The 27,663-nt window shown below is 38.8% G+C and overlaps 1 protein-coding gene across 1 annotated transcript in view; it reads left to right on the forward strand.

The window, feature by feature from the left end:
- LOC103299842 (collagen alpha-4(VI) chain-like) overlaps nucleotides 1–27,663 on the forward strand; it is a 92,282-nt gene that overhangs the window by 38,234 nt on the left and 26,385 nt on the right. The window contains exons 16-25 of the mRNA XM_008156696.3: nucleotides 4,263–4,316; nucleotides 8,223–8,285; nucleotides 8,864–8,929; nucleotides 14,688–14,741; nucleotides 14,854–14,889; nucleotides 19,301–19,363; nucleotides 21,178–21,240; nucleotides 22,299–22,361; nucleotides 23,088–23,150; nucleotides 25,658–25,708. Of these exons, the coding sequence (XP_008154918.2) occupies nucleotides 4,263–4,316; nucleotides 8,223–8,285; nucleotides 8,864–8,929; nucleotides 14,688–14,741; nucleotides 14,854–14,889; nucleotides 19,301–19,363; nucleotides 21,178–21,240; nucleotides 22,299–22,361; nucleotides 23,088–23,150; nucleotides 25,658–25,708 (576 nt within the window). The remainder of the gene's footprint in view (nucleotides 1–4,262; nucleotides 4,317–8,222; nucleotides 8,286–8,863; nucleotides 8,930–14,687; nucleotides 14,742–14,853; nucleotides 14,890–19,300; nucleotides 19,364–21,177; nucleotides 21,241–22,298; nucleotides 22,362–23,087; nucleotides 23,151–25,657; nucleotides 25,709–27,663) is intronic.

Below are 27,663 nucleotides of genomic sequence, written 5' to 3' on the forward strand. Positions count from 1 at the left end.
ATTGTATTACTGTCAATCTCTCCTTTGATATCTTCCAGGAGTTTTTTAATGTATCTTGGTGCTCCTGTATTGGGTGCATATATGTTTACCAGAGTTATTTCTTCTTGTTGGATTTCTCCCTTTAGTATTATGAAGTGGCCTTCATTATCTCTTGTTATGTCCTTCACTTTGAGATCTAATTTGTCAGATATAAGTATTGCAACCCCAGCTTTTTTTTCATTTCCATTTGCCTGGAAAACCTTTTTCCATCCCTTTACTCTCAGTCTGTAAGCATCCTTTTTTTTGAGGTGGGTTTCCTGTAGACAGCAGATATCTGGGTTTTGTTTTCTTATCCAGTCTGTTACCCTGTGTCTTTTGATTGGGGCATTCAATCCATTTATATTTAAAGTTATTATTGATAGGTACTTATTTGACGCCATTTTTATTCTATACCCCTGTGTACCTTCTTTGCTTCCTATTTCTTTCTTTTTTTTACAGCAGACCCTTTAGCATTTCTTTCAGTGCCGGTTTGGTGGTGATAAACTCCCTTAGTCCTTTTTTGTCTGTGAAGCTCCTGATTTCACCTTCAATTTTGATTGATAGCCTTGCTGGGTACAGTATTCTTGGATTTAGACCCTTCCTTTGCATGACTTGGTATATTTCATTCCATTCCCTTCTGGCCTGATGAGTTTCTGTTGAGAAATCAGTTGCTAGTCTGATGGGGGTTCCTTTGTATGTAACTGTCTGTCTCTCTCTGGCCGCTTGTAAGATTCTTACTTTGTCGTTGGTGTTTGCCAACTTAACTATAATGTGCCTTGGCGTCGGTCTTTTGGGGTTCATTTTGCTTGGAACTCTGTGAGCTTCTTGGATTTGTGTGGGTTTTTTCTTCCCTATATCAGGGAAGTTTTCTGTTATTATTTCTTCAAACAGGTTTTCTATTCCTTGCTCAGTTTCCTTTCCTTCTGGCACCCCTATTATCCTGATGTTGTTTTGTTTTGTATTATCCCGAAGTTCCCTTACGCTCTCCTCAATCTTTCTAATTTTTGTTTCTAGAAGCTGTTGTAATTGGGTATTTTTTTCCATCTTGTCTTCTAGCTCACTTATGCGGTCCTCTGCTTCATCTAGTCTACTCTTGATGCTTTCTATTGAGTTCTTTACAGCAGCGATGTCACTTTTCATTTCTTCTTGGTTCTTCTTCATTTCTTCTTGGTTCTTACTCATATTGTCGAATTTGTCTTCCATCCTTTTCAGCCACTTTATGACCATTTCTCTGAATTCTTTCTCTGATAGGTTGTTTGCCTCTAAATCGTTTACTTCCTTTTCTGGTGATGCCTGTTTCTCTTTCCTGTGGGGGCTGTTTCTTTGTCTCCCCATGGTCTCTCTTCTCCGGATGTCTGGTTATATAGATTTCTCTCTCTGGCGTTGATTTAAAGGTATAAAATACAACACAACCAGGCACAACAGACAAGGCACTGAACAGAATTGTATTCACGATATTAATAACCTCCAATAAAGGTAACCACCAGAGAAAGACAAATTAGGGAATAGGAGTGGAAGAGGGAGAGTAAAAAGAAAGAACAACAACGAAGAAAAAAACAACAACAAAGAGTGTGAATCTGTACTTGGGAAAAGAGCAGAAAGAAAGAAAAGAAATAACAGAAAAGAAAAAGAAAAGAAAAAAAAAGTAAGAGAGACAAGAATGATACTAAGAGAGAAAAGGGGAACAAACTATATATATGGGGAGTAAACTCCACTAGAACAACCCCTATTCCCAGCAAATTCCAGCAACACGAGCCTGGAGATTAATACAAACTGCGACAGCAGCTAATATCAAGTGAGGCAAGGGAAAACAAAAGTAAAAAACAAACAAAAACAAAGCAAACAAAAGAACCAACCAAACCAACAAAAAGAATAATCTAAACAATCTCATAAAAAAGCATAAAAATTCAATCTAATCAACATTCAAGCAAACAACAACAAAAGGCCCGAGAGAAAAATAATTTTTTAAAGGTAGCGTAGACAGAGGTTTGTATGGATTTGGAGCAGGGGGTTGGGAATTAGATATATAAGTAGGGTGAAGTTTTAGCAGGGAGTAAACTGAAAAAGTAGGGAAAATCTAAAGCCAGAAAGGGTTAAGATAATCTGGGACCAAAAGGGGAAAGGTTAGGAGAGTGATGGCATAATGTTAGCTTTGAGATAGGGTAAAGCGATTGTAAGGGAAAGATGCAAATCGAATGTAGGACACTAATCCAAAAATAAAAGAAAGAGAAAATCAAATGACATTAAAAAAAAAAAAAAAAAAAAAAAGTAAAATAATAGTAATAATAGTGCTGATTGAAAATAAAAATGTAATAATTAAAAAGGTGAAAATCAAGTGAGGAAAAAGAAAAAAATATTAGTTTCTTAAGTAAAAGATGCAAAAAATGAAAATAAAAAAAATATGAGAATAAAAAATTTAAAAAATTGAAAAAAGAATTGAAAATTAAAAAATAGGAAGACTAAAATGTGCAGTAGCGGCTGTCATTCACTTCCTCTATTATTCTGTTTGTTACGCCTTTTTCCCGGTCTGGGCGGTATTTCAGTTCAGCTTCATTCCAGGGCTCCTCAGTGTTGGAAGCCAGTCCTGCTTTTTAAGCCAGCCCTATCTTAATTTCTCGTATTTATTTTTGATTACACCAGAGACAATTAGCGTTTCAGCCCCTGGGTGGCAGTGTTTCTGAATTGACTTCCGGGCCTCTCTAGCTCTTTTTTCTTTTTTTTTTTTTCCCCTTCTATGGCACTCACTACCGGTTTGTGGAGATGTGCGCCTCAGAGCCGCCTCTCTGATGGTCACAGGCAGCTCTGGCCCCAGGTTCCGAAAAAACACCTTCCCCCTGCAGTCTTTCAGGGTTTCCACCTGGGTTTGCCTCTGTATTGGGCTTAGCAATCAGAGTCGGAAAGAGCCCAGGTGTGCGGACCGTGGGTCTGTGCCCCAGACTAAGGAGCCTGCACTCCTTTGAAAATTCTTAGTCTGACCCTCCTCGTCAGATTAAAATGAGTTGCTTTCAAGAGGTCACTTCTGTTAGCAGCTCAGAAGACCCCCCTCCTCATTCACGGATCACGGCAGTTCCAACTGCCGCCGACTTTTCTAGGCACAGACCTCCCGGCTCCTGCCGGTCCTGCGGCTGCCGCGCTTCCCTCACCCAGCGCCTCCCTCACCCACCGCGGGGATCAGAAACCGCAGCTTATTTCAGACAAAATCTGACCTTTCCGTGGTGCAGTGAAGAGTTTCTTTGAATCCGAATGTTTGCGCTGATAGGGGACAGGTGGTCTGGTGCTCCCAGCAGTTCAGTGTTTGCAGTTGTCGCAGAAAGTCAGGTTTCCACCAAAATCCTCCTTTCCTTGCAAGATGGCGAGGCGCCCGGCGAGCCCGCAGCTCCAGGAGGGGACCCAGCCCCTGTGGGTGCTGCGCGGTCAGAGGAACACTGCCCAGCACTCCCCCGCCTTCTCCTGGAGTTCAGCTGTCCCTTGGCTTGCCCACATACACTCCCTCTGCGAGCCTCTGCTGCTCCGACTCTCCGCCCCAGGAACAGACTCCAAACCCGACTCTATTCCGTCGCCATTTTCCCACTAAAACTGTTTTCTTTTCTTTAAAAAAACAAATTATTTTCTTATTTAATTTATTAAATCTACTTATTTTATATTCTGTATATGATGAGTCCAATATCTATAGTTATTGCAAGTCTGATTTTGTTGTCTGTTGTTTCTGCTGGTTCCCCTATCCTGGAGTCTCCTACATGTATGTTGTGACTTTTGACTTAAACTTAATTTTAATTGAATTTTTAATTTATCTCTGAGGAGTTATTAAGCCCTGAGCTGAAGGTTGTTTGCTTCTGCCATGTCTTTGGTGGCACTACCTTCTAGGACCACTTTAAAATAAATGATCAGCTTGTGGTTTTCCACACTCACCTTGAGTGATCAGAAGTCCTTACGACAGCCAATGGCTATTTCTTCTGTTGATTCCTGCTTTCTCTTCATTCTGAACTCTAAGGATTTCTCTCTTTCTCCCTCTCTTTTTTTCTAAATCAACTCATTAATGTATGTAAAATATTTTAAAATTTGTTTCCTGTAATTTTAGATTGCTTTTCAAAGGGTCAGGATTGTTCAGGGCTCGTGGTCTGTCCCATATTCAGAAATAGAATGGTAAATAAACTTTCTACCATTGGCTAGAATGTGAAACTATGTGAAAAACATTTCTGATGTGACCAATGTAACGAAGATTCTTTGCATATTTATTTATTTAGGGTAATCGTGGAATCCCAGGATCATCTGGAGAAAAAGGAAATCGGGGAAATCGGGTAAAGTATGAGGATATTTTGTCTCAAGTTTCTACTGGCTAAACTGACCTTGACAGTTTACTTTTAAGTTTTGGGAAAGAGTCATCTAGTGGGTTAACTACTAGGTAGGGAGTTAGAGGGCAATAAGTATTAGATGACTATTTGGAACCTATAACTTAAGGCCTGAATCTGCTGTTAGTGAAACGAGTAATGTAAACCAAGTTACTTAGTTGTTTTGTTTTTTGTGTCAGAACCATAATTGTCATTCCTGATCTCACTAGCTTTTATGTTTCCCTGTTGCCAATGATTTGGTCTTATATCCAAAGCCTTTTAACAACAGTCTTCACTAATCTTGGTAAAGAAATGTCCTTCTTAGGATTAAGAAGTACAAATTGACAGTAATAAAAATAGTCACAGAGATGTAAAGTACAGTGTAGGGAATATAGTCAATAATATTGTAACAGCTATTATAGCATCAGGTGGATACTAGACTTATCAGGGTGATCACTTTGTAAGTTATGTAAATATTTAATCATTACGTTGTATACCTGAAACCAATATAATGTTATATGTTAATTGTAATTGAAAAATAATAAAAAGGAATCCTTCCCAAATTATACTACTAATTGTCCCCTGAAGCTTCCGTATGCAGGCCCACCTCTGTGTCTTGGTTCATGCTAGGTACCCCATCCTGGAATGTCTTTTCTCTGCCTCCATCTTCAGTGTTTACTTGATTATCACTTTTTCTCCAATTTCCAGCTCCTGCCATTCCTCCTCATCATGCCCATGTTAGTCTACAGAGATCTCTCCCTTCTCTATATTCTTCCAATGTACATTATTTGTACTATCTGCTTAAAAGTGACTATACCCTGCCTCATGCTGATATTTGTATTTCTATGTAAGAGAAGGTGTATGTAGTAAACACTCCCTTCCCATGCCCATGGCAGACATTACTAATCCTAGCTAATAAAAGAGTAATATGCAAATTGACCATCACTCCAATACACAAGATGGCTGCCCCCATGTGATCAAATATGGCTGCCCCATGTGGACACAAGATGGCCGTCACAAGATGGCCAGCAGGGGAGGGCAGTTGGGAGGGACCAGGCCTGCAAAGGAGGGCAGTTAGGGGTGACCAGGCCTGCAGGGGAGGGCAGTTAGAGGCAAACAGGCTGGCAGGGGAGCAGTTAGGCATCAATCAGGCTGGCAGGGGCGTGGTTAGGGGGTGATCAGGCTGGCAGGCAGAAGTGGTTAGGGGCAATCAGGAAGGCAGGCAGGCGAGCAGTTGGGAGCCAGCAGTCCTGGATTGAGAGAGGGATGTCCGACTGCCCATTTAGGCCCGATCCTACTGGGCAGTCGGACATCCCTCGAGGGGTCCCATATTGGAGAGGGTACAGGCTGGACTGTGGGACGCTGCCCCCCTACCCATGCACAAATTTTATGCACCAGGCCTCTAGTTAATTATAGAATACAGCCTGAAGGATCCACCTCAACATGGTACTAAAAACAGCTTATGTTGCTTGATTGAATTAGATAAGGGGGATGACATTTATTTACTTATGTTTTTTGGTACCCCACATGGAATTGGACTTTACTGAAAGGCGTGGATTGATTTCCTGATAAATGAAACAGGAACTCACAAGAAATGGATCATTATTGAGGTTTAATTTCCAACCTGCAGTTTGTCAATCAGATTTTGGAGAAAGTGGAGGACACCTCACTTTCTTCAAGACTGGAAAGCCTTTAGTTTTCATCGAATTTAATGAAATTCAATAAACTTCAAGTGTTTTATACCTGTAGGGCATTTTGCTAGACACAAATTAGAGTTCAAAGGTAAATAAGTCATGATTATGAATAACAAAGAGCTTATTAACTGGTACAGGAGATAAGATATTTGTAGGAGGAACTACAATACAAGATAGGATAAAATAAAGGCTGCAAGAATGGTGCAAATAAAGAATGAATGGGAGTGCAGTGACTTGGAGAGGAATTTAAAATAGAGTGGTGTTTCTTCATCTAGTCAATCATCGAGATTTGAGCATCTATTGTAATTTAGGCATGACTGTAGAATGGGAAGCATTCTGTATGCTAGAATTGGCCTCTATGGGAAAGATATAGTTAATGAAATAATCATAGAAATAGATGTAAGATTACTGGTGAGATAAATGCATGAAGGAGAGATAAATGACAGGGGGATCTGATCCAGCCTGTGTAGTCAGGAAGGCTTCTTGGAGGGAGTAAAGATGGAATGAAATTTAAAGGATGAGTAACAACCAGATGTTTAGGGGGAGAAGATGGGGGCAAGAGACCAACCTTCCACACTTAGGTCTGTGGCATTTGAGAATGGTGTTGAAGGGTGGAGAGGACTCTGGCATTCCAGGACACACAGGAAATCAAGATTAAAAAAAAATATATATATATTTTTATTGATTTCAGAGAGGAAGAGAGAGGGGGAGAGAGAGAGAGAGAGAGACATCAAGGATAAGAGAGAATCATTGATCAGCTGCCTCCTTCAGAATCAGGGATCTAGACAGCAACCCTGGTCATATGCCCTGATCCGGAATCAAACAGTGGCCTTCTGGTTTATAGGTTGATGCTCAACCACTGAGCTATAAGCCAGGCTGAAGACATTTTTTAACCCAAGACCTTTGTGAGAGAGACAGTCAGTGTATTTCAGATGAAGAAAAAGGAAAGGCTTAGTGTTAGAAGAACTCAGAGTGGGTTAAGACAAACAAGGATTCTAATTTAACAGGAGTGGAAGGTGAGATAAAAAGCATAAAGAGTGGGAGGAATGTCTGGAGTCAATTCCATGCCACGTTTAGGGGTTTTGTTTTTTGCTACGGCATAATCAGATGCTATTGAAAGTTTCTAGGCAGGGATGGATGTTCAAAGCTATAGGCTTGGAAGATCACTCTGGAAGTCAGTGTCTGGGTCAGAAAAAGGAAGAACTAGAAGCTGTACAAATCATAATAGGAACCATATGAACCATATGGCGCTGTACCTGGCATTTTAATTTATCATTCCATTTAATCTCTGTAACAACCCTATAAGATAGGTATGTCTGTTTTACAAGTGAGAAAATTGTCTTAGAGAAATCAAAGAAATCTGCCCACCTAGTAAATTAAGCAGAAGAATAAGAATTTAGAATTAACTAACTTCCTTTTCTTGTATCAGGCCAGGATAGAGGGAAGAGGGGTCTCAGGTCATTATGAGGTAGCTTTCATAGGACCCTAGAGAGCATTCCATTTCTTAGGTGTCTGAGAGCCAGATCTCAGAGAAGGGTCCCACTTCATTATTTTCAGAGGGTGGTGTATATCCTCCAGAACCAGGCACGTAACAACATCTGAGGAAGGTTCTGTGGCTCTGTGGGAACTGCTACACAAATATGGTACCAGGAATGGCAGGTTTAAGAGAAATAATAATTTGCTTATCATGTCATAGTCTTAAGGCAAGTTGCTTTGCCTCTCTGGTCCCCTGTCTACAGCAGTTAGGAGCTCTGGAAATATTTTCCTCATGTGTTTTTTTTTTTTTTTTTTTGAGTTCTTGCTCTGCTAATGCTGCCCATGTTTGTGATAGAGAAAGCCTTCTTGTTTTTCTTACATGTGTTTCTGTGTGGGAACATCACAGAAAAGTGGAAAGATCGAGGGATTTGGTAATAGGGAGACCGGGTTCCACTTCCCTAAGCCTCAATTCGTGAGTTGTGAAGGTTAAATGAGCTAATGCACACTTAGTGTCAACCATATCACAGATTTCTAATAAAAGCGTGTTCTTTTCTGTGTCTCAACCTCACCTCTTTGGCAGTGAGTGCCTTAAAGTTCAAGCACTCAATTGCTCTTTTAATTTGACTCTCATTTCCCCCTTTTCTTTCCTTTAGGTGATAAATGATTTAAAAAGTGACACTTTTTTTTTTTCTCATTGTGATTTAAGGGCTTGATAGGACCGCCTGGCCAACCTGGAGAGCGCGGAGAGCCTGGATTAAGGGGAGAATCTGTGAGTGGTGGTTGAGGGATTTCTGCGGCTTTAATCCCAGGATTTGTAAACTGTTTGCTTGAGCACAAAGGCAGAGAACAATTAATTATTCACAAATGAGTCATCATTCAGCCTATGTTGGTATAGTAAAAACAAAAACAATGAGATTGGAGTTCATCTTATAGAACTTTTTGGGTTCTTACAGAGTTTGGAATTTTAATTGCATTGCATATTTGGGATTATTGAGTCGGGCTAGATAATTAAAAGGGTCTACTTTGAACAGACCATCTAACCTCAGAGGGAAGAGATCAACCAAAAGACTTGTATGCATGCATATAAGCATAACCCATGGACACAGACAGTAGGAGGGTGACAGCATGTGCTGGGGGTGTGGGTGGGAACGGCCGGGGAGAGGTCAATGGGGAAAAAAGGAGACTTATGTAATACTATATGTAATACTTGAAACAATAAGGAATTTAAATAAAAATAAAAAGGTCTACTTTGGTGCCTTTCTTCTTTTAAAAAAAGATCATGCTTCCTGTAATATTTTCTCCTGTCTTTCCTATCCATTTGAGGTAAGCAATCTTCTGTTTTCTCAGGGGGATCTTGGAATTGATAGTTACATCCACGGCCCTAAGGGAGAAAAAGGAAGGCGTGGACATCAGGTAAGTCTCTGTTTGCTTGGGGATACCATTACACATGGAAAAGGATACTAGCTGGTGCAGAAGACTTGGCATTCTGGTTGGATCAACATAAAAAATCAGAGAGCAAACCTGTGGAACTCCATTGTCAGAGACAGAAGCTCTGAATGTTAATCCCCACTAATATCATTGTCCTTGCATCCTTGTCTCTTAGGTGTGTGTGTGTGTGTGTGTAGAAATCTTATCTCCCCTACACAAGTAATACATATTGCTTTACTTCTTTTGTCCTTGGTTTCTTCATATCCAAAATGAAAGCATCGGACTCAGTGATCCTCGAGATCTTTCCAGTTTTAAAATCCTCCACTTTTATAACAATGTCTTGATTTAAAAGATGCTCAAGGTCATTACACTGCTGGCTTGCTTTCCATCTCTGCCAGTGTTGATGGATGTGAATTGCGTACTAGCCTTTTTTAAAGATAGACCCTTTGTTTAATGCCAAAGACTAGCAGCATTGTGACAGAAGACATCACCGAAGGAAAAAGACTCGTTAACTCGACAGACGCTAACTTGTCAGAAGCCATTTTTAGATTTTTATGTGCCAGACATTAAAATGCATGACTGAAAAATGGCTAAAATAACCCAAGTGTCTCAGACCTCACATCTCATCATTCCCAATTTCCAGGAATGAGGTCTGCATACCTGCATGTTTACAACTGCAGAGCAACCTCTGTTTGCTTTCAACTCCAATTTGTATCCTTTGACAAAACCTTAGGACATCAGTTCTCTTTCCTGGATTGTGGCTAGTTCACATGCATTTTTGTAGGTCCAGGTCCTGAATGAAATCCAGTTGGTAACAAGATTATTATCATGTGAGAAAACTGTTAGATTTGCTGCAAGATTATCTCATTCTGTTGTCAATTAGTTATTTTGGATAAACTTCACTGAGAATGTTTTCTTTGGTGAGTTGAGCTTAGAGAGCCCTGTGACCATCCACTCAATAATAACAACCTATTCAGCTATGGGACTGGAGCTAAGAGAATAGCAGAAATCCTTAAATCACCTGGGTCTCAGTTTCATCATATGCAAGTGGGCTGATTAGAGAAGCCATTTCAAAGTTTCCATCTATTAGTGGTTATCATGAGGAGAAAGGTCACGGTCCATGTATAAATTGAGCTTTGGTCCCATGACTTGCTCATGGTTTTACAACTGGGAAGGAACTCAATCTAGATAGCCATGGGAGGAGCCTTGTGCTCACAGCTTTCAGAGTTCCTAAGGGTTAACCTTGAACTTCAGATCCCTGAATTGTGCATGCAAACAAAAATTATAACTCTCTGAAGCAGTGCCATGCTATTTTGCATTTGTGTTTGCCATGGTTTCTTTTCCCCATGATGAGCTTAAAGAAGGGTGCTCTAAGAATTTAGAAGACAGCCCTCTAGGGGGCACTCTTTCGCCACTATTTGTTTGAGTCCAATGGAGAAGGGCAGCTAAGATGTTGCAATTTGTATGGAGAAGGTACCCTGATGAAGAGGTCTTTCAAACCAAATTGAGAAATCTAGTATTGGGGAAGGAATAAAAAACAAAACAAAACAAAATACCCTCACAAAAAAAAAACAGTCATGCTCTAGCACTTCTGGGGAGCATGAAAACTGGTACACATGGAAAAGGATACTAGCTGGTGCAGAACACTTGACAATAGAACCCTTTTGGGAGGCAATCAGGTGTAACACACCTCAGTTAGGACTGCTGATTTTTGACAAAACCTTAGGACATTTATGTTTTTGAATATACAAGTGACAGAAAACCGGACTGGCGGTGTTTAGCTAATAGGCATGTTTGATAACCCAGGGAAAAGTGATTCCAGGTTTGGTACACGAGCTCAGCGATGCCATCAAAACCCAGTGTTGTCATCAGGGACTCAGGCCCTTTCTTTCCACAGTGCCATCCTCAGGGTGGTCCGTGGCCTTGGCAGCCCAAGAATCTTACCTTCACCTTTACATACAATGCCAGAGGGAAAGGGGCTTTCCTTCCATCAGGGCACTCCCAGCAATCTTCTCTTTTTAGCTCACTTAGTCCATTGACTGGGTCCTTGCTCCCCATCTGCCCTTGCCTGTTTGAAGAAAGCCAGAGAAAGCAAGTCTCTGACAAAGGAAATTGCCATGATTGGCTTAGACCTGTCACAATTCATCCCTTGGAGCTGAGCATGTTATTGCCCTAAACAAAACAGATTTTCTTAGCAAGGAAGAAAGAGGAGAGAGTGTTATGTAGCCGCCAACTATGTCTGCCAGGGCTTAAGATGCGTATGTCCTTTCATAACCAAGCAAAAAAAATGGAGGTTTGGCTGCCTGCCTCAACGAAAGCCAAATTCCTGAGGCAGGTGCTGGTGCAAAAGGAAACAGGCTTCATTTAGGAGGCACATGACCTGAGAGAATGGTGAACTCACGTCTCAAAGACCAATCACATCACCCTTGTCTCAAGGATCATCCCTCTTCCTGCTCAAGCCCAAGGTTCTTATAGGGAGAGGAAGGGGAGGGCATTTTTTCTATCCAATTATCATGCTAGCTTTTGGCAGGCTCAGGCCCTATCCATTCATATTTCTAGCTTTTGACATGCTGGGTGTAAGAACCTCTCGCTGCCGCCAGCTTGGCTATAGGGGGAGACTCCCTGGTGTTCTGTCTAGGGCAGTGGTCGGCAAACTGCGGCTCATGAGCCACATGCGGCTCTTTGGCCCCTTGAGTGTGGCTCTTCCACAAAATACCACGTGTGGGCGCACACGTACAGTGCAATTGAAACTTCGTGGCCCATGTGCAGAAGTCGGTTTTTGGCTCTCAAAAGAAATTTCAATCGTTGTACTGTTGATATTTGGCTTTGTTGACTTATGAGTTTGCCGACAACTGGTCTAGGGTAATACTTTGATCCAGTATTTTTAGTTCTAGAAGTTAATCCAGAAGTAAATCATGAATCAATATAAAGATTTAGCTCCATAGATGATCAATGTAGTGATTTTTAATTACTATAATGCTTAAATGTCCAATGATAAGAGATATTTTATATGAACAATGGCAAATCCACATGATAGAATATTATTAAGCCATGAAAAATAATTTAGAAGACTATTTCATAACAAGTAAAACATTCATGATGTAACATTAAGTGAAAAAAAACCACACAACAGATTATAAAACTCTGTATTCAACAAGCATCCTAATTGGTTGAATATATCTATATCTATTTTCCTGGAGGGATAAACACCCAGAAATTACTCATTTCTTTTTCTTATTATCTGAATTGTTGAAAGATTCTATGCTGAGCCTGTATAGCTTTTACCCCAACTTCTAGTCAGAAAAAATTTAAATCTATAGAAAAAGTTGTAGTTGCAAGTATAATAGTACAATGAACACCAATTGTTATATATACATGTTTTGCTGAGCCATTTGAGGATTAATTGAAGGTATCATGACATTTTGCTTTTACATATTCAATAAATATTTTTCAAAAACAAAGACATTCTCCTATTTAGGCACAATGCAATCATCACACTCAAGAAGTTTAATATTGATGCAAAGTTATTTCTATTTTACAGACCATATTCAGATTTCCACCCTTGTACCAACAGTGCCCTCTATGGCTATTTTTATTGTTGTTGTTCTGGGTTCCAATTAAGGAAGTAGTTGTCTTCCTCCCTTGTCTCCTTTAATCACAACTGTTGTCGAGTTGTTTGTTTGTTTACATGACGTTGACATTCCAGAACAGCTATTTTGTTAAACACCTCTCAATTAGAATTTGTTTGAGTATTTCCTTCTGACTAGATTCAGGTTAAACATTTTTGGCCGGAGATTAAGAAGTGCTGTTCTCTTCTCACCAGGAGGGACACTGTCAGTCTGTCCCATTACTGATACATTAATTTGTTCACTTGATTATGATGGTGTTCACCAGATTAATCTATTTTGAACATATTTTCCCCCCTCTTTCGAATGATTGAGTAATCTGAGCAATAATAGTCTGAGACTGTCCATTTTTTGCTTCCCAAATTCTTTTATCCACTGGTTCCTGCATCAGCCCAAATAATTCCTTCATTATGTTGGCCACAAAACAAACAAACAAACAAAAAACCTGTTTACTATTGAAATGAGAAAATGATAAACATTTTAACCCTTTGCACTCGCTTGCTTTTTTCTCGATTCCTGTTACCGATGCTAACCGTGTCGAGTCACACTCGACATCCGAGTGCAAAAGGTTGAGAAAGAATCTTTATTATATCTAGACCAATTACGACAGTGCTATATCTAAAACCTTCTCCATGATATGAACTACTTAATTAAAAAAATCCCCATTGTATTTTTTTATCTCAAGAAAAAGGATTTTAAATATAATAATGTTACATGCAATAAACACCAATTATTCAAGAAAAACGATCTCAAATATAATATTACATGCAATAAACATTAATATTTCAAGAAAAAAAAAGGATTTTAAGTATAATAATATTACCCAAACTGCACTAACATAGTATGATATCACAAAAGTTATAGGAAATCTGAAAAATCTGAAAAATAACACAACAGATATTTTCGGATACAGAAAAATAAAATGTAGAGGACAAACTAAATAGTTACAGTTACCAGGAAAATAATCACTTTCTGAACTTTCCTAACGTCTTTGATGGCAAAGTTGCTTTCCCTGAGAAAGTCAGATGAGGATCTCATGGGCTTATTTAAAAATGTTCTAGTGTATAGTAATGTAAGAAAATGAGGAATCATCATTTTATCTTTATATTTGGGATAAATTATTCTTTCACAGAATTTAGCATATTTGAAAAGAACATATAGCACAGTTTTCTACTTTATAAACTTTTCATAAAGATAATTTTTAATTGTTGCATACTATTTCAATAATCATTTCTACCATAATTTTTTGTCAACATTTCTACCATAATTTAATGAATACTTTCTTCACATTGTGGGAAAAATTATTTCAGAATTTAATTTATTATAAATGACAGTTGGAAGAACACTCTGCACAAAATGTTTTTGTTTCTGCATTTCACATTCCTTCCCAATTTATGTATTCTTATTGAGTTAGCATGCGACTTCACTGAATAATAGTCTAAGATATCTCTATTTGGGATCATGTGGTTTCCATTTTTCCTGAAAGATGAACTCATTCTTTTTCTGGACACCACACATTTTCCCACTTCTGACCTTAAAGAAGTTGAGAGCACTAGACAGTTTCCTCATTGTGACTGTGTATAACCTCTCCCTCCACCATCATCTATATGTATTGATCACTCCACCTATGAAGAGACACGCGTCTACCTTCTGTTTCTGTCTGCCACTCTGTACCCTATAGGATGCAGGTAGAAAGGGAAGTGCTAGTATTTTTCAAATATTAAGCATGGCTTGCTGGAGAATATGTATGACCACTGTCTCAACATGGTGAACCCTGAGGAGTTGTCAAATGAACAATCTTTGGGGAAAGATGCCTACAACATGAATATTTCAAAACACCAGAAATAAGACAGCATTCTAACGGAGTGTTGACCCATAGAACTTCCTGAGATTATATATATATCTGTGCTGTCCAATATGGTAGCCACTAGTCACATGGAGCTACTGCACACGTAAAATGTGCCTAGTGTAACTGAGGAACTAAAATTTAAATTAAATGTAAACTTGATAGCCACATGTGGCTACTGGCTTCTGTATTGGACAGCCCATGTCTAGAGAATAAATGAAAAAGTATACAGATATCTAAACTAATCTTTCCTTTACCTTTTACTTTTCAGGGAAGTTCTGGTTACGATGGCCTTCAGGGGGAAACCGGAAATGTTGGTCCTCAGGTATAACTGCTCATGGGATGTACTTCACATGCTTCTGTGCAAGAGAACAGTTGGCTGGGGTGAAAATTGGCTGTTTTCTTCTGTAAGGTCTTCATTTCTCTTCTATTCTTAGGGGTCAAGAGGAAGACAAGGTCTGCCAGGATTGAAGGTCAGTGCTTTCTGGAAGAATTGCTTCTTGTTCCATACCTATGGCATGTTAAGTAGTTCTGTCTGAGGTCAAGGGGAGTGCTGGTTGGGCTGTCTGAGGCTGCATGAGGATCTCTGGGAAATTTCCATGGGGACCTTTTCCATGGAGACGGGAAAGTTTATAGGTTCCTCTATGCTCCCTCTATAGCTTGCTATAATATTTCATTTAGATTGAAAATAAGCTGATACCTTAGAGAATGGCTTTTACCCCTGAAATAATGATTTTTCCATTTAACGAAGGCTTCCTATGAATGTATAAGGGGATCTCATAGTCATGAACTAAAGGGAAAAAATTGAGTTTTACTATTTCCAAAGGGGAAATGATGTGATTTGAGGGTGGGATGTGGGGCTATCAGTGGAAATTGTATTTTACTAAGCATTTATCTAGCACCAGTCACTGTGTTAGACCTTTATTTATATTATCTCATGTAAACCTTTCTAAAGCCCTAGGAGTTATAAGCATCATTGCTTACTTTTTATGGATAAGAGAGGAAATAATATGTAGGTTTATCAAAGTAATATGTCAGAGGCCACACATATTACTATACTAATAGTTGGTGGAGACAGGATTCAAAACCAAAGATCAGAATGCTCTTGGAAATAAGAGTTAAGGTTATTGTGTTGATTTACCTCTAACATAGTCTTGTCATACTATGCTGGCATTTTTGTTTCTAGTATTCTCATGTTTCTAGTATTCTCATGGAGAAGTCAGAAATTGACTTATGTCACATGTGAGCCTGGGAATGGGTGAATGAGAGAGAGAGAGAGAGAGAGAGAGAGAGAGAGAGAGAGAGAGAGGTAATGGGACTCATGTGTCTGTAAACCAAAAATGTTGAAAAAGCATGGATACTGAGAAATCCCAAGTCTTAAAAATCTAAACAAGTTTTGTTGATACCAACTAAAATATTATTTCTTTTAAACAATGTTTACGATTTGAAATAAATTCTTAGATAATCTTTGTGCTATTAGTTAAATCTTAACAATTATAAAATAAATAATGTCTTGAAATATAATTTTATCCCATTGTTTTTATCGCCAAAAAGACAGATAGAGACTATAATAGACTAAGCTATATTTTTGGAGAAAATTTAGTGGCTTGAGGCACGAATTTCCTACTCTTGAATTATTTAATTCTGTTATGATGCTATGTGTAGTTTACCTAAATCCCTGAACAGTGGGTCCTCTACTCAGTTGGGTCTTGCTCATTTTTGATTTCCTACATCACTTCATCTCCTATGTCTTTCTTTTTTATTTAATTTAAATCAGAGCCAAGCCTGTGCCTAACTTTAAAGACAACTTGCACTCTCAAGCTTATAATGAAAACCATTTCTCTGCCCATTCTTCCCCCTTGTTCCCGACTCCCAGATCTTCAGGAGCACTCACTTCCATATCTTTGGATTTTTTTCTTCCAGTATTATTGCCTTCTTTTTCCTAAGTGATGTGTTTACTTTGCTACTTCTTGGTTTTCAGTTTTGGATGCTTTTCTATTGATTGATTTCTTTCTTTCATATTTTTCTTTTGTTGACTGGGATTTAGACCTTGATTTACACAGTATGTTCCTGAATCAGAATATGTTCCCCTTCAGGCTCTCACTGTGGGTTCATTTGTGGTATATTTTATCGTATTTTCATAGCTAGACCCTGACCAAGACTTCGCTAAGCTCTTGAAGCTTTTTATACTCCAGAGTAAAGGAAATTTTGTTTTTCTAACCCCCTTCCTCTAGTTCTCTGAACTTAAATAAATGTACTATTATGATAAATTTATTGTAAAATAGATACGTTGGGTTTTCAGTGTATGGCAGATTCTAGTTCAGGCTGCCCTTTAGGATAGAATGTATTGTGGACCTCTAATTTCTTGTTGATGGAACCGACTGAAGAGTTTTGCCTCCACTTTTATGTGGTAAACCTGGCTTGATACAAGATTAGTTCTATAAGGCAATTTCTTGAGTTTTAAGCAGTGCAGTAGGAAGAACTATTTCATTTTTCTCTGATAGTTAAGTATTGGCTTTTCTTTCTTCCTTCCTTTCTTTCTTCTTTAAATCCCACGTCACCTTTCCACCATCTCCCTACCCTCCATCCCTCTGGCAACCATTTGTTCTCTATATCTATGGGTCTGTTTCTGTTTTATTTTGTTTGATTTCCTACTGTGGAGGATAAAGATTTTTCTTGACCTGTCTATCTCCTTCTTTATACACTTTCTCCCAACTTATCCTTGCAATAAACTTCTTTTCTCTAATTTTGATCAGTTCAGTCATTGTTCATATAATGACTGTGGTCAATATTTACAGCTCTATAACTTGTGGTTTCCCGAGTCACCCTTTCTCCCCATTTGCTTTGTGTTCTATGAGCATTTTACTAGTTCACCATAAAGCTCTTTCACAAAACTGACAACCTCCCCATATATTTAAACATGGGAGGTTTCTTTTTCTTGGATTGCTTCTTCCTGGGCCGTCTGTCCTCCTGCTTTCATCAGGACTGATTGCTCTCGGGGCCTCTGTACTGTTTTCTTATTGGGACATTTTTGAACAGCAACCTCTCATTTTGGAAGCAGAGAAAAATGTGTGCGAACTGCTGTCTCTAATGGGAAGCTGCTCCCTTAAATACATTATAATCTTTATGAATATTGTTTGCTCTTTTTTCCTATGGAAGCTTTGATTTAAAAAAAAAGGAGAGATACTTGTAAACTTCAGGGTCAATATGTTTATTCAGCATGTCAATAGTTTGCTAGATAACCAATGTTGGAACATTGGTCGAGTAGACTCATTTAAGTTTTTGAGACTATAACTTGCTTAAGATCAGCCAGTATTATTGGAAGAACATAGCTTATAGAAGCACTGAACTCTAAATTACAACATTCCCTGGACTTTGGGAAAATATGGCTTATTACTGTCATGAAACTAGACATTCTGGCTTTTGCAAGATGCCTAATAAAATTGAATTCCAAATGAGATTTTATTTATGGAAAAGATTATATTTTGGCAATAAGGGAAAACCTTAATTTGTTAAGTATGATAAAATTAAAAATACCATTAATTTTTTAAATGTTCAAAACCCTACCACCCTCCTGCAATTATTTTCATGTTTGTGTTTCCTTTATTTGCATAAATAATAAGGGGGCTATTATAACGTACATACTATTTTATATTCTGCTTTTCTATGTTTCCAAATCTATTATCATTTTAATACATTATATCTTACTCTGTTAAAGAACAATGATTTACTAAGCTATCAGGTGATTTCTGTCTTGTTACATATCATGTCAGTGATGTAAAGAAAAACTGTATTTTAGGTTTTTTGTTTTGTTCTTGCTTTTGCTTTGCTGAAATGATTTCTTAATATAAATATATATGCATGGAATTATAATAAAAGAGTCTGAGCTTTGCTATATAGAGTCACATTGTTTTAGAAGTGTTGCATTATGAATGTCACTAATGTAATGTGCAAATTAGGCAACATTTCACGACCTGTTTCAAAATTTCTAGCTTCATGCCTTTTAAAACTTGGTTCATATTTATAAGTCTATAAATAAACTCTTGAAGTGTAGAGTAATAAAATAGTAATGATTAATAGAAGTGCTTCTCATTTATCTGAATAGTTTTAAAAACTTAAGAAGCATAAGTAATTGACCTACCTATTGATTAATTCTGAGTTTAAGATTTTTTTCTCTTTGCAAATCTATGAATAATCAACCAATAGCCTAGTCAACATGAGAAAAAAAGGCAGAATAATTCACATTAAGGGCATTATCCTCAATCTTGGAAAATGTATCTTCTCTGTAGAGCTGAAAATATTAATTTGAAGGAGAAATTAAATCAGTTATCAGATGAGTCATTTTAACAGCTCACCATTTGCCCAGAGAACTAGGTTAATGCTCTAAGACCCTGTAAGTTTTAAAATCCAGTTTTTTGCTAGTTTTCTATGTGCTTTATGGGCTTTTGTTCCAGAATGTCACACTCATTGTTGTGTTCAACATTCTGAGTTTCCTCACATGGAATAAGTGTCCTTAACACAAGTCAGCATTTAGCCCACATTCCTTAAAAGGAATGGATGGGCTTTTTAGTAACCAGTTATGTAAAATGGGAATTTGAGTAATTTAAACACAGTGTTTTTGCTTCCATCACTAGCTGAGTCATTGGAAGGAGATGTGCAAAGCCTGGGAAAGAGTAAGAATCTGGCCTTACATTTTCCCAGCATAAGTGGAACTCCCACCCTATTTCTCTCCAACTCCACATCCTAAGAGGACTGAGCACAGACAGTGAACTCTTTTTTTGTCTTTTTTTGTGACTTTCAGGTGACATCTTGCAGGGGAGGCTGCCTTCAATAGGAACACTAAAGATGCCCTGGGAACTCACTAAGTCTTATTCATTCTGACAGGGTCTGCGTGGAGAATCTGGTGAAGGCGGTTACCATGGAGAACCTGGGTATCCAGGCTCACAGGTTGTATCAGTGAACTTGTTTCTAATGCTAAAGGGCATTTGTTTAAAATTTTAACTTAGATTCTTTGATAGGGATTTAACATATATCACAATGGCCTTGGATACCTCCCTTCCAGGGCCTCTTCAAGCAAATTATATAGCCTCTCTTCTGGGCAGGTTAAACCCCAATAGCTAATATTTATGGAGCTCTTATTATGTCCTAGATACGGCCCTACACTCTTGTGTTAACTCATTAAATCCTTCAGTGGGGAGTTATTATCCCCATTTTACAGGGGAGAAATGGAGGGGGATAGAGAAGTTAGGTAAACTGGCCAATCTCACACAGCTAAGTGGTAAAGATGGGATTCAGACTCAGGAAGTATAGATATAACTCTCTCCTCTTAATTACTGCCTGTTCAGATTACTCAAATCATATTTACTTCGTTAAATGTGTATTCACCATGGAAGGAAAAATCAGCAACATATTTATGAAGTATATATTACACACAGGGCATTTTGCCAATAGGCCTGGGACATTCAGACCATTAAGGCAAGGATCTTGCCCACAAATTCAGTCTACTGGGTGTGTGTGTCTTTTGTTTTTTTTTTGTAAACTATTCTGTGATAACTAGAAATTTAAACTTCTCATCAGTTCTTTTGGAATCTTCTAAATTTAACCCAAATTCCTCATTCTGTAAACACTTCTGGAATACTCTCTACATCTTTCTTTTTAAAAGTCAAATTGTTTCAAAGTATCCTCAAATGGAAGAACTTAAACACATCAAATTTTACTAACACATTGAATCATTCTCATTAACTTTAAAAGATATCCTATGAGTGTCAGAAGATAATTTGAGAAGGTTCCTGCCATTTTTCCACTTGACAAAGTATACTAAAGGAAGAAGTGGGTAATCAATGTGTAATTACAGATTGTATTTAATAGAAAACAGTGTCTGAACACTGGAGGAAACAACTGAGAGATGTATTTTTGCCTCTTATTTTTTTTTTTTATCGCTGGCTCATTTCAAATGTGGACCTCCTGCCTGCTACTGCTGTTCCCTGGCCTTCTCCTTTATATTCACTGTATTATACTGCTGAGTGCAAGGGGAGCAGGTTGTGTGGTGAACCATGAGCCGGATAATCGATAAAACCTCTCCTTAATTCTTACTTCCCACTGGCATGTGGGTATGATTCAATACCCACCGAGGTGATTCGATACTTCACGCAGGAGGAGAGAAGCCATGATCAATGCTTCTAATAGGAAAGCATTTCTCAGAAAAGCTGGAAAAAATTAAAGTGTCAGAAATCGGTAAAGTAAAATAGATTGGGGAGGAAACGAGCAACTCTCCAACAATGTGCCCAGTGAGATTAAGTCACTTAAGTGTACTTTTGGTTCTTGATAAAGTCAGAATGCAATTTCTTGTTTAGCCCTTGTGTATATATAAGGGAAAGGTTGAGTTTTCAAAGGAGATCACTATCCTTACAGTTTTTCTCATTCCCCTTTTAAGATTTAAAATTAGTTGGGTGCATTGAAATATAAAAGCGATGTTCTCAAACTTTAGAACTCACCAGATTCAACTGGAGAGATGGTTAAAAATACAGATGCTGAGGACTCACATCCTGTGCTTCAGTTGGAATTAGTTTGGAGTAAGTGTACCGGGGGGTCCTCCAGAGTACAAGTGCTGCTTGATTAAAATGTAATAAATGAGATAGTGATGGGCCAGGACACCTTCATTTGTGCTTCCATCAGCATCCACGATGATTTTGTGGTTACATGGGAAAAAATTATGTAGCTCTGTAAAAATTGGTTGAATTTTAATTTTATCTTTGGACCAGGGGCCAAGAGGAAGGCAAGGACCACCAGGAACTTTTGGACAAAAGGGCTTACCGGGTACTCGGGTAGGTTTGGAAAACGAAAAGTTGCAACACAGCTGCTCGTTTGCAAAGGCCAGTTCATACACCTGAGTGATCCTGGACAAATAACATAAAGCCACACTGTGTTTTTTTCTGGGATCTGTGGGCATCAGAAATTTCTAGAAATAAGCTAATTTGATGCAGTAGACATTGATCATCAGGTATATGCCCCCTTCTACTCTAAGTACATAGTGGGAATGAGATTGGATTTGAACCTCAGGGGTGTGTAACATAAGCTCATACTTGCCTATGGTGCAACAACAACAAAAAATAGTATGTATAAAAGGGGAATGAGTGGATAATTTACTCCTCAAGAGCATATAAAGAAGCATTACTATCCCAATTCTATAGATGAGGAAACTGAGGCTCAAAGGGATTAAGTTACTTGTCACGTGGGTGGTAAGAGGCTGAACTGGCCTCTAACTTATGTCTCTCTAGTACCTGTTATACAACCCATACAATATCCCGGTGGTTCATGGAAGGTTCAGATCAGATTGGGGCAGATGATTGGAGTGGTTTCCTAACCAAGGAAGCATTTGAAATACCTTAAACCTGAGCAGCCTGACTTATGTGAGGGATAAGGGTATCCGGAGATTTAAGATAGCACCTTCAGGAGGGCGTAAGCCCTAGTTTTGTCCTCATTCTCTTTCTTGTTTGGGAAACTTCTAGCCCCATAACTGATTGCATTATTTCCATTCTAATTTGATAATATTTTCTATTTTGGAAGGGTCAAAGTCCCGGCATTTGACTTGCTGACCTCTTAATCAAATGGTGTTTTCCCCTTGAGTAGCCAGGTAGTTCCTTCAATTCTTGGTATGTGGTAGACGTGGCCTCTTGCACAGAACATCTTACGTCCCCATCCTATCCCCCAACTGAGGTAAAATGTGTATATTATGCATTTTCTATGTTGGAGGGTAAAATTAATTGCATTAAAGAGGATTCATGAGCATATTACCACTTCCAAACCATTTCAATAACAACAAGGGAGTCAGATATTTAACTTGGTGGCTCTTTAGGTGATTTTGGTCATGGTCTTGTTACAGGGGAATCCTGGACCTCCAGGGCCAAATGGTTCAAAAGGAAAAGCTGGACCAAGAGGAATGAAGGTAAATGTTAGAGAATATATTCTTCCTGGATTGCAACGAGGCTTTTCCTATATGAAATTCTCCTTATGTGATCATTTCCAGCATGTGTTTCTGATGTGGTTGGTGATGATAGTGACTGTCCATTACCTTATAGTTAGATAGATGGATACAGAGAAGGAAAGACATATAGACAGACACAGAGAAAGATGAATAGATGGTCCCTTGGATCAGTAGACAAGGACATATCAATAGGTAGATAAGTATATGCATTCATAAATGCAAATTCACACATTCACACCTAGAAAAAGCCATCAATAATAATAAAAGTGTAATATGCTAATTAGACAGGACATCCTTCTGGATGTCCTTCCAGACAACCTTCCTAACGAAGCCAGGGCTGTGAGGGAGGCCCGGGTCCCGGGTGCCAGAGGGAAGCCAGTGCTGGCAGCCAGGGGAAAGAAGGCCTACTCTTGCATGAATTTCGTGCATTGGGCCTCTAGTAGCAATGTAAAATTCTGTAACTGGGACTGCATACCTGGTTTTGCAAATTTTCAATACCAAAATTTTAATTATATTTTTAGTTTTTTAATATTTAACAAAAGTCTAGAGGAAGATATTTACCTTAGACTATAGGATGATGCCAGTGGGACTTAAAAAGTGTGACTGTAAAGTTCCTAAGAAAAACTATACAAATTGTACAAACTCATAGGAGAAAATTAATGTCATCTTCATCCTTCTTTATGGAAGGGAGAGCACGGTGCTGCAGGAGAAAGAGGCCCACGGGGTCAACAAGGACCAAGAGGGCAACCTGTAAGTCTGGTTTCTCTGTTTTGGACTCTTGATTGAATTTCTTATTTGTTTGTATTTCACATAAAGTTCTAATATTCATCATGAATATTTGGGGTAACAAATATGACATCATCACCAGAGCTGGTGTGAATCGAGAGTGAAAGTTCCTTAAATTTTTCATATATATAAAGAATCCAATGATGTCTTGGGGTTTATTTTGTCTTTTCACATGTTATTGAAGAGGAAAGTGCCAGTTAGCCTCTTATATCTGACAAGGATGTTTTACAAGCATTTGAGCCGTTTAGAAATATAGAGATGCTCAATGAAACATTTTTTTTCAGGGAAATAAATGACAACCAATAAGAGGTGCAAACTTAGACTGTCAAATATCAGAGGAAAGGCAGGGATGGGTAAGTAGGTAGGAAGAGATCAACCAAAGTATAACCCATGGATACAGACAATAGGGTGATGAAGGCCTGGGGGTGAGGTGGGGCATGGTGGGCCAGAAGGGATCAATGGGGGGGGGGGAAAGGAGACATATGTAATACTTTCAACAATAAAGATTTAAAAAATTATATTTTTATTATCAGTATTACAGAAGTCCCCCCATTTCCCCTCTTTCTGGCCCCTTCCATCCAACTCTTGCCCCAACCTTGGTCTTCCCCACACTATTGTCTGTGTCATATATATATATATGTTACATGTTCTCTCCACCCCCTTCCCCACTGAGATCTGTTATTCTGTTCCATGCACCCATAGAGAGGTGCAAGCTTTTAAGGACACGAATTTGATTATCCAGAGCATAGACATAATCTTTGAAGGCCAAAGATCGTAAAAGGTTTACTTCAACAGATAACACTTCCAAAGACAGAGCTATGCATTTTCACCTTCGTCATTGCCCTGAATGTAAGATTGTTAGTTATTTTATGACTATTTTCAATTCAATGCCTTATTGGAATGGGCTTTATGATAACAGAGCAATATGTCTTTCCTGAAACTCATATTTCTGGGATTTCTCTCATCAACAGTAGGAAGGACCTATGTCTGTTTTACACCCAGCACTACAACTGCATTTGTTGGCAAGGAGAGAAAATAAAAGCAGGTCTCAGAAGCTTAAACTTAAATGAGGCAAGGGAAAAAAATAGAACAAGATAACTGTCAAGTGAAATGTAAGGCAAATATTTTTTTGCATCTACACTCAGTTCAGATGATGAAATTAACACTGTTTGACTTTATTAAAATATTCTGATTTAAAATAATAGCAAAGTTTGTTTCTATTGATCTCTTTTTGGGACAAAGCTGGGGAGCAATGTCTTCCTTGAAGGTGTAATTTCAGGGATGTTGGAAGGTGTTGGACATCTCCAAAATACACAGTTTAGGTCTCTGGGGTTACAGATGCTGAAGGCTCTGCATAGAGTAACAGCAAATGAACCTCATTCGCATTCTTTCCTCATTGCCATTCATTTTCTGGCAATCTTCTTTATCTTATTTTAATAAGATTTCAAACTTCCCTCCTTAGCTATAAGAATGGCTTAAAATAAAAAGAAATTTCTTCTCAGTTAATGTACTTGATTTAGGTGCAGTCTTTGTCTATTCAGCACAAGGTGCCTAAAAGTTTCTGCATTCATTCTTTATTACAGAAAGCTCGTTGTCTATATGTACAGATGCTAAGATTCTATAGTATTATCAACATTTTCATAATTATTATCATCAGCACTACCTATCCTTCTACCACCACTACCTCTACCATCACCACCACCATTACCCTGACCAATATCACTGCCACCCTCATAACCATCACAACCATTACTACCCCCCTGGCCAACATTATCACTATTACCGCCACCATCAGCAGCAGAATAAGGACCACTTACCAAGTACTTGCTTTGTGCCTGGCACCATGCTAAGGAGTTTCCATATATGATCTCACTCAATCTTCCAACCATACTAGATAGATTATATTATTATCCCCATTTAACATATAAGGAAACTGAAGCTTGGAGAGGCTGAATAACTTGCCTAAGGCTACTCATACAACTAGTGTTGGAAATGGAATAAAAATTCAGGTCTGTCTGGGTTTACAGCGTATAAACATATTCACTAAACTACATTACCTCTATCCCAATCTTTCCCCTCAAAGTCTATCTTTATCCCTAGAGATTTACCAATTCTGGAACTTCCATTGTTCCTTTATCCTACAAGGAAAGCAAGTTTGCTCAAGGAGAACTTTGTATAGTGATTGGGTTTCCTACACCCATGGTATTACCTTGCTGAAGAGGGGGTTAAAAACAAGAGAAAATATAACAAATTTATTTATATAATGGTCTTTAAAAACTTTAAACCCTATTCCATCCTTATCCTTTGAAAGTAGTGTAATGTATATCCCATGAAGCTGGGATAAACCTCCATCAAGCCCCTTCTGCCTTCCCCACCTCCTTGCACTGCTGGTTTTTCCAAGGGTTCAGATAATATTTTCAACCAAGTATTGATCTGGTGACTCTTCAGTTCATCTTGTGTCATTTTCTTAGGGTCTTTTTGGTCCCGATGGATATGGACTTCCGGGAAGAAAAGGAACAAAGGTGAGAGTTACCTTACAGAGTATTCTGAACTAAAGATATAGCTTTTATTTTATTTTACTAGAGTAAGAGTTATTACTCAAGTGGCATGACAGGAATGGTTTCTACATATTGTTTGTGACATGTTGTAGCCGCCAGAGTTTCCTCCTTAAAAAAGAAAAGCTGGTTTTGTCACTCCCTTATTTAAAAATCAAACTCCTTACCTCATTGTCTACCTACACCAGCGATTCCTACCCCAGCTCTGCGCATGCCAGGTTCTTTCCCAGCTCCTTACCTTTGCAAACACTCTTGCTTCTATGTGGGATGTCCTTCCCCATCTCCCTCCTTTGGCCAATGTTTACTCATTTTCTAAACCAACTCAGATACCAACTTCTTGTGGAAGACAGAATTTGTTGTCCTATATTCTGTGTTTCCAAAGCATATTTCTACAGTAGCCCCTTTCCTTTGTAATTTATTCCTGCATATTTGTCTACCTCCCAGTTTGTGAACTCGATAGCAGAACTGTATCTTCCTCATTTTTGTATTACTGGAACAGAGGCTGGCACAGAGTAGGTCCTCAATAAGTATATTTACGTATTTCCACTCCCATAAGAAGCTGCTGTTTTAACATGTAGTTAAATGAGTTACAGACAGAGGTTTTGAAGCGTGGAAGTCACACGGATCTTGTTAAGTAAATCAAATGTCGATAGCCACAATTATTCTTGGTTCTTTAGCTTACAAGTTACAATTACTGCAGCACGAAATAAGTCACTGGGATGTTTAGCGATGCTCAGCTACTTAACAATGTCAGGATTCTGGGCTGGCTTCTCTGCAACTCTCTTGTTTCCCTTGTGGCTGCTAGATAGCACCACTGCCATTTTATTGAGCAGGGAAATGCCCCGAACATAGTGATCCCTTAGAGCATATCTGCGGAATGATGAACAGTGTGGGACCTCAGGGATCATCTAGTTTAGCCTTGTTAATTTACAGATAAGAAAATTGAGACTCAGAGAAGTGCAGTAACTTGCCTGTGGTCACATAGCTAGTTAGAGACAGAGCTGAGTGTGGAGACTAGTTCTTTGGAGCCCCATCCTGGCAAGTGAAGTCTTTCTTCTCTAGGGGAGAGTTTGCATAGCAGGGAATTTGGGTAGAATTCAAATGTGCATGTTTTGAGCCACAGACCACCTCTGAGGTAAGCACCAATGCTAGTCTATGCTTATTGTGATACACTTAACATCGTGGAACACGCAGTCACTCCGCATTTGCATGAGATTTTCCTGGCAAGTCATAATGGTCTCACTGTAAGTGGTCCTTACTGCTGCTTGGCCAGCAGGCTCCATTTTCCTTGTCTGTCCACTCTCCTCTTCTCTCAGCGATCTGTATCATACCTGCTCCTTTCCATAGATCATTCCCAGCGTGGACAGAGGTGGGAATATCTCTCACATAAAAAACACCCAAACCAAACCCCTGATTTAAATATATACTTTCTGCCAAAACCGGTTTGGCTCAGTGGATAGAGCGTCGGCCTGCAGACTCAAGGGTCCCAGGTTCGATTCCGGTCAAGGGCATGTACCTTGGTTGCGGGCACATCCCCGGTGGGGGGTGTGCAGGAGGCAGCTGATCGATGTTTCTCTCTCATCGATGTTTCTAACTCTCTATCCCTCTCTCTTCCTCTCTGTAAAAAATCAATAAAATATATTAAAAAAAATAAATATATACTTTCTTAGCCCCATTTCTCTCTGGCAAGTCTTTGAAGGAGTAGGTTTATACCCACGGTTCCACTCCAGGGTGATTTTACCCTCCAGGGGGTATTTGGCAATGTCTGAAGGTATTTTGGTTGTCAAAACTGGGGGAGGGGATGCTATCGTAAGTAGAGACCAGAGATACTATTTTTCATCCTATATACAATCCACAGGACAGCTCCTCACAACAAAGAACCATTAGGTCCCAAATGTCAGCAGTGCCGGGGTTAGAAGCTC

This window comes from Eptesicus fuscus, chromosome 18, assembly GCF_027574615.1.
Source record: "Eptesicus fuscus isolate TK198812 chromosome 18, DD_ASM_mEF_20220401, whole genome shotgun sequence".
NCBI lineage: Eukaryota > Metazoa > Chordata > Mammalia > Chiroptera > Vespertilionidae > Eptesicus > Eptesicus fuscus.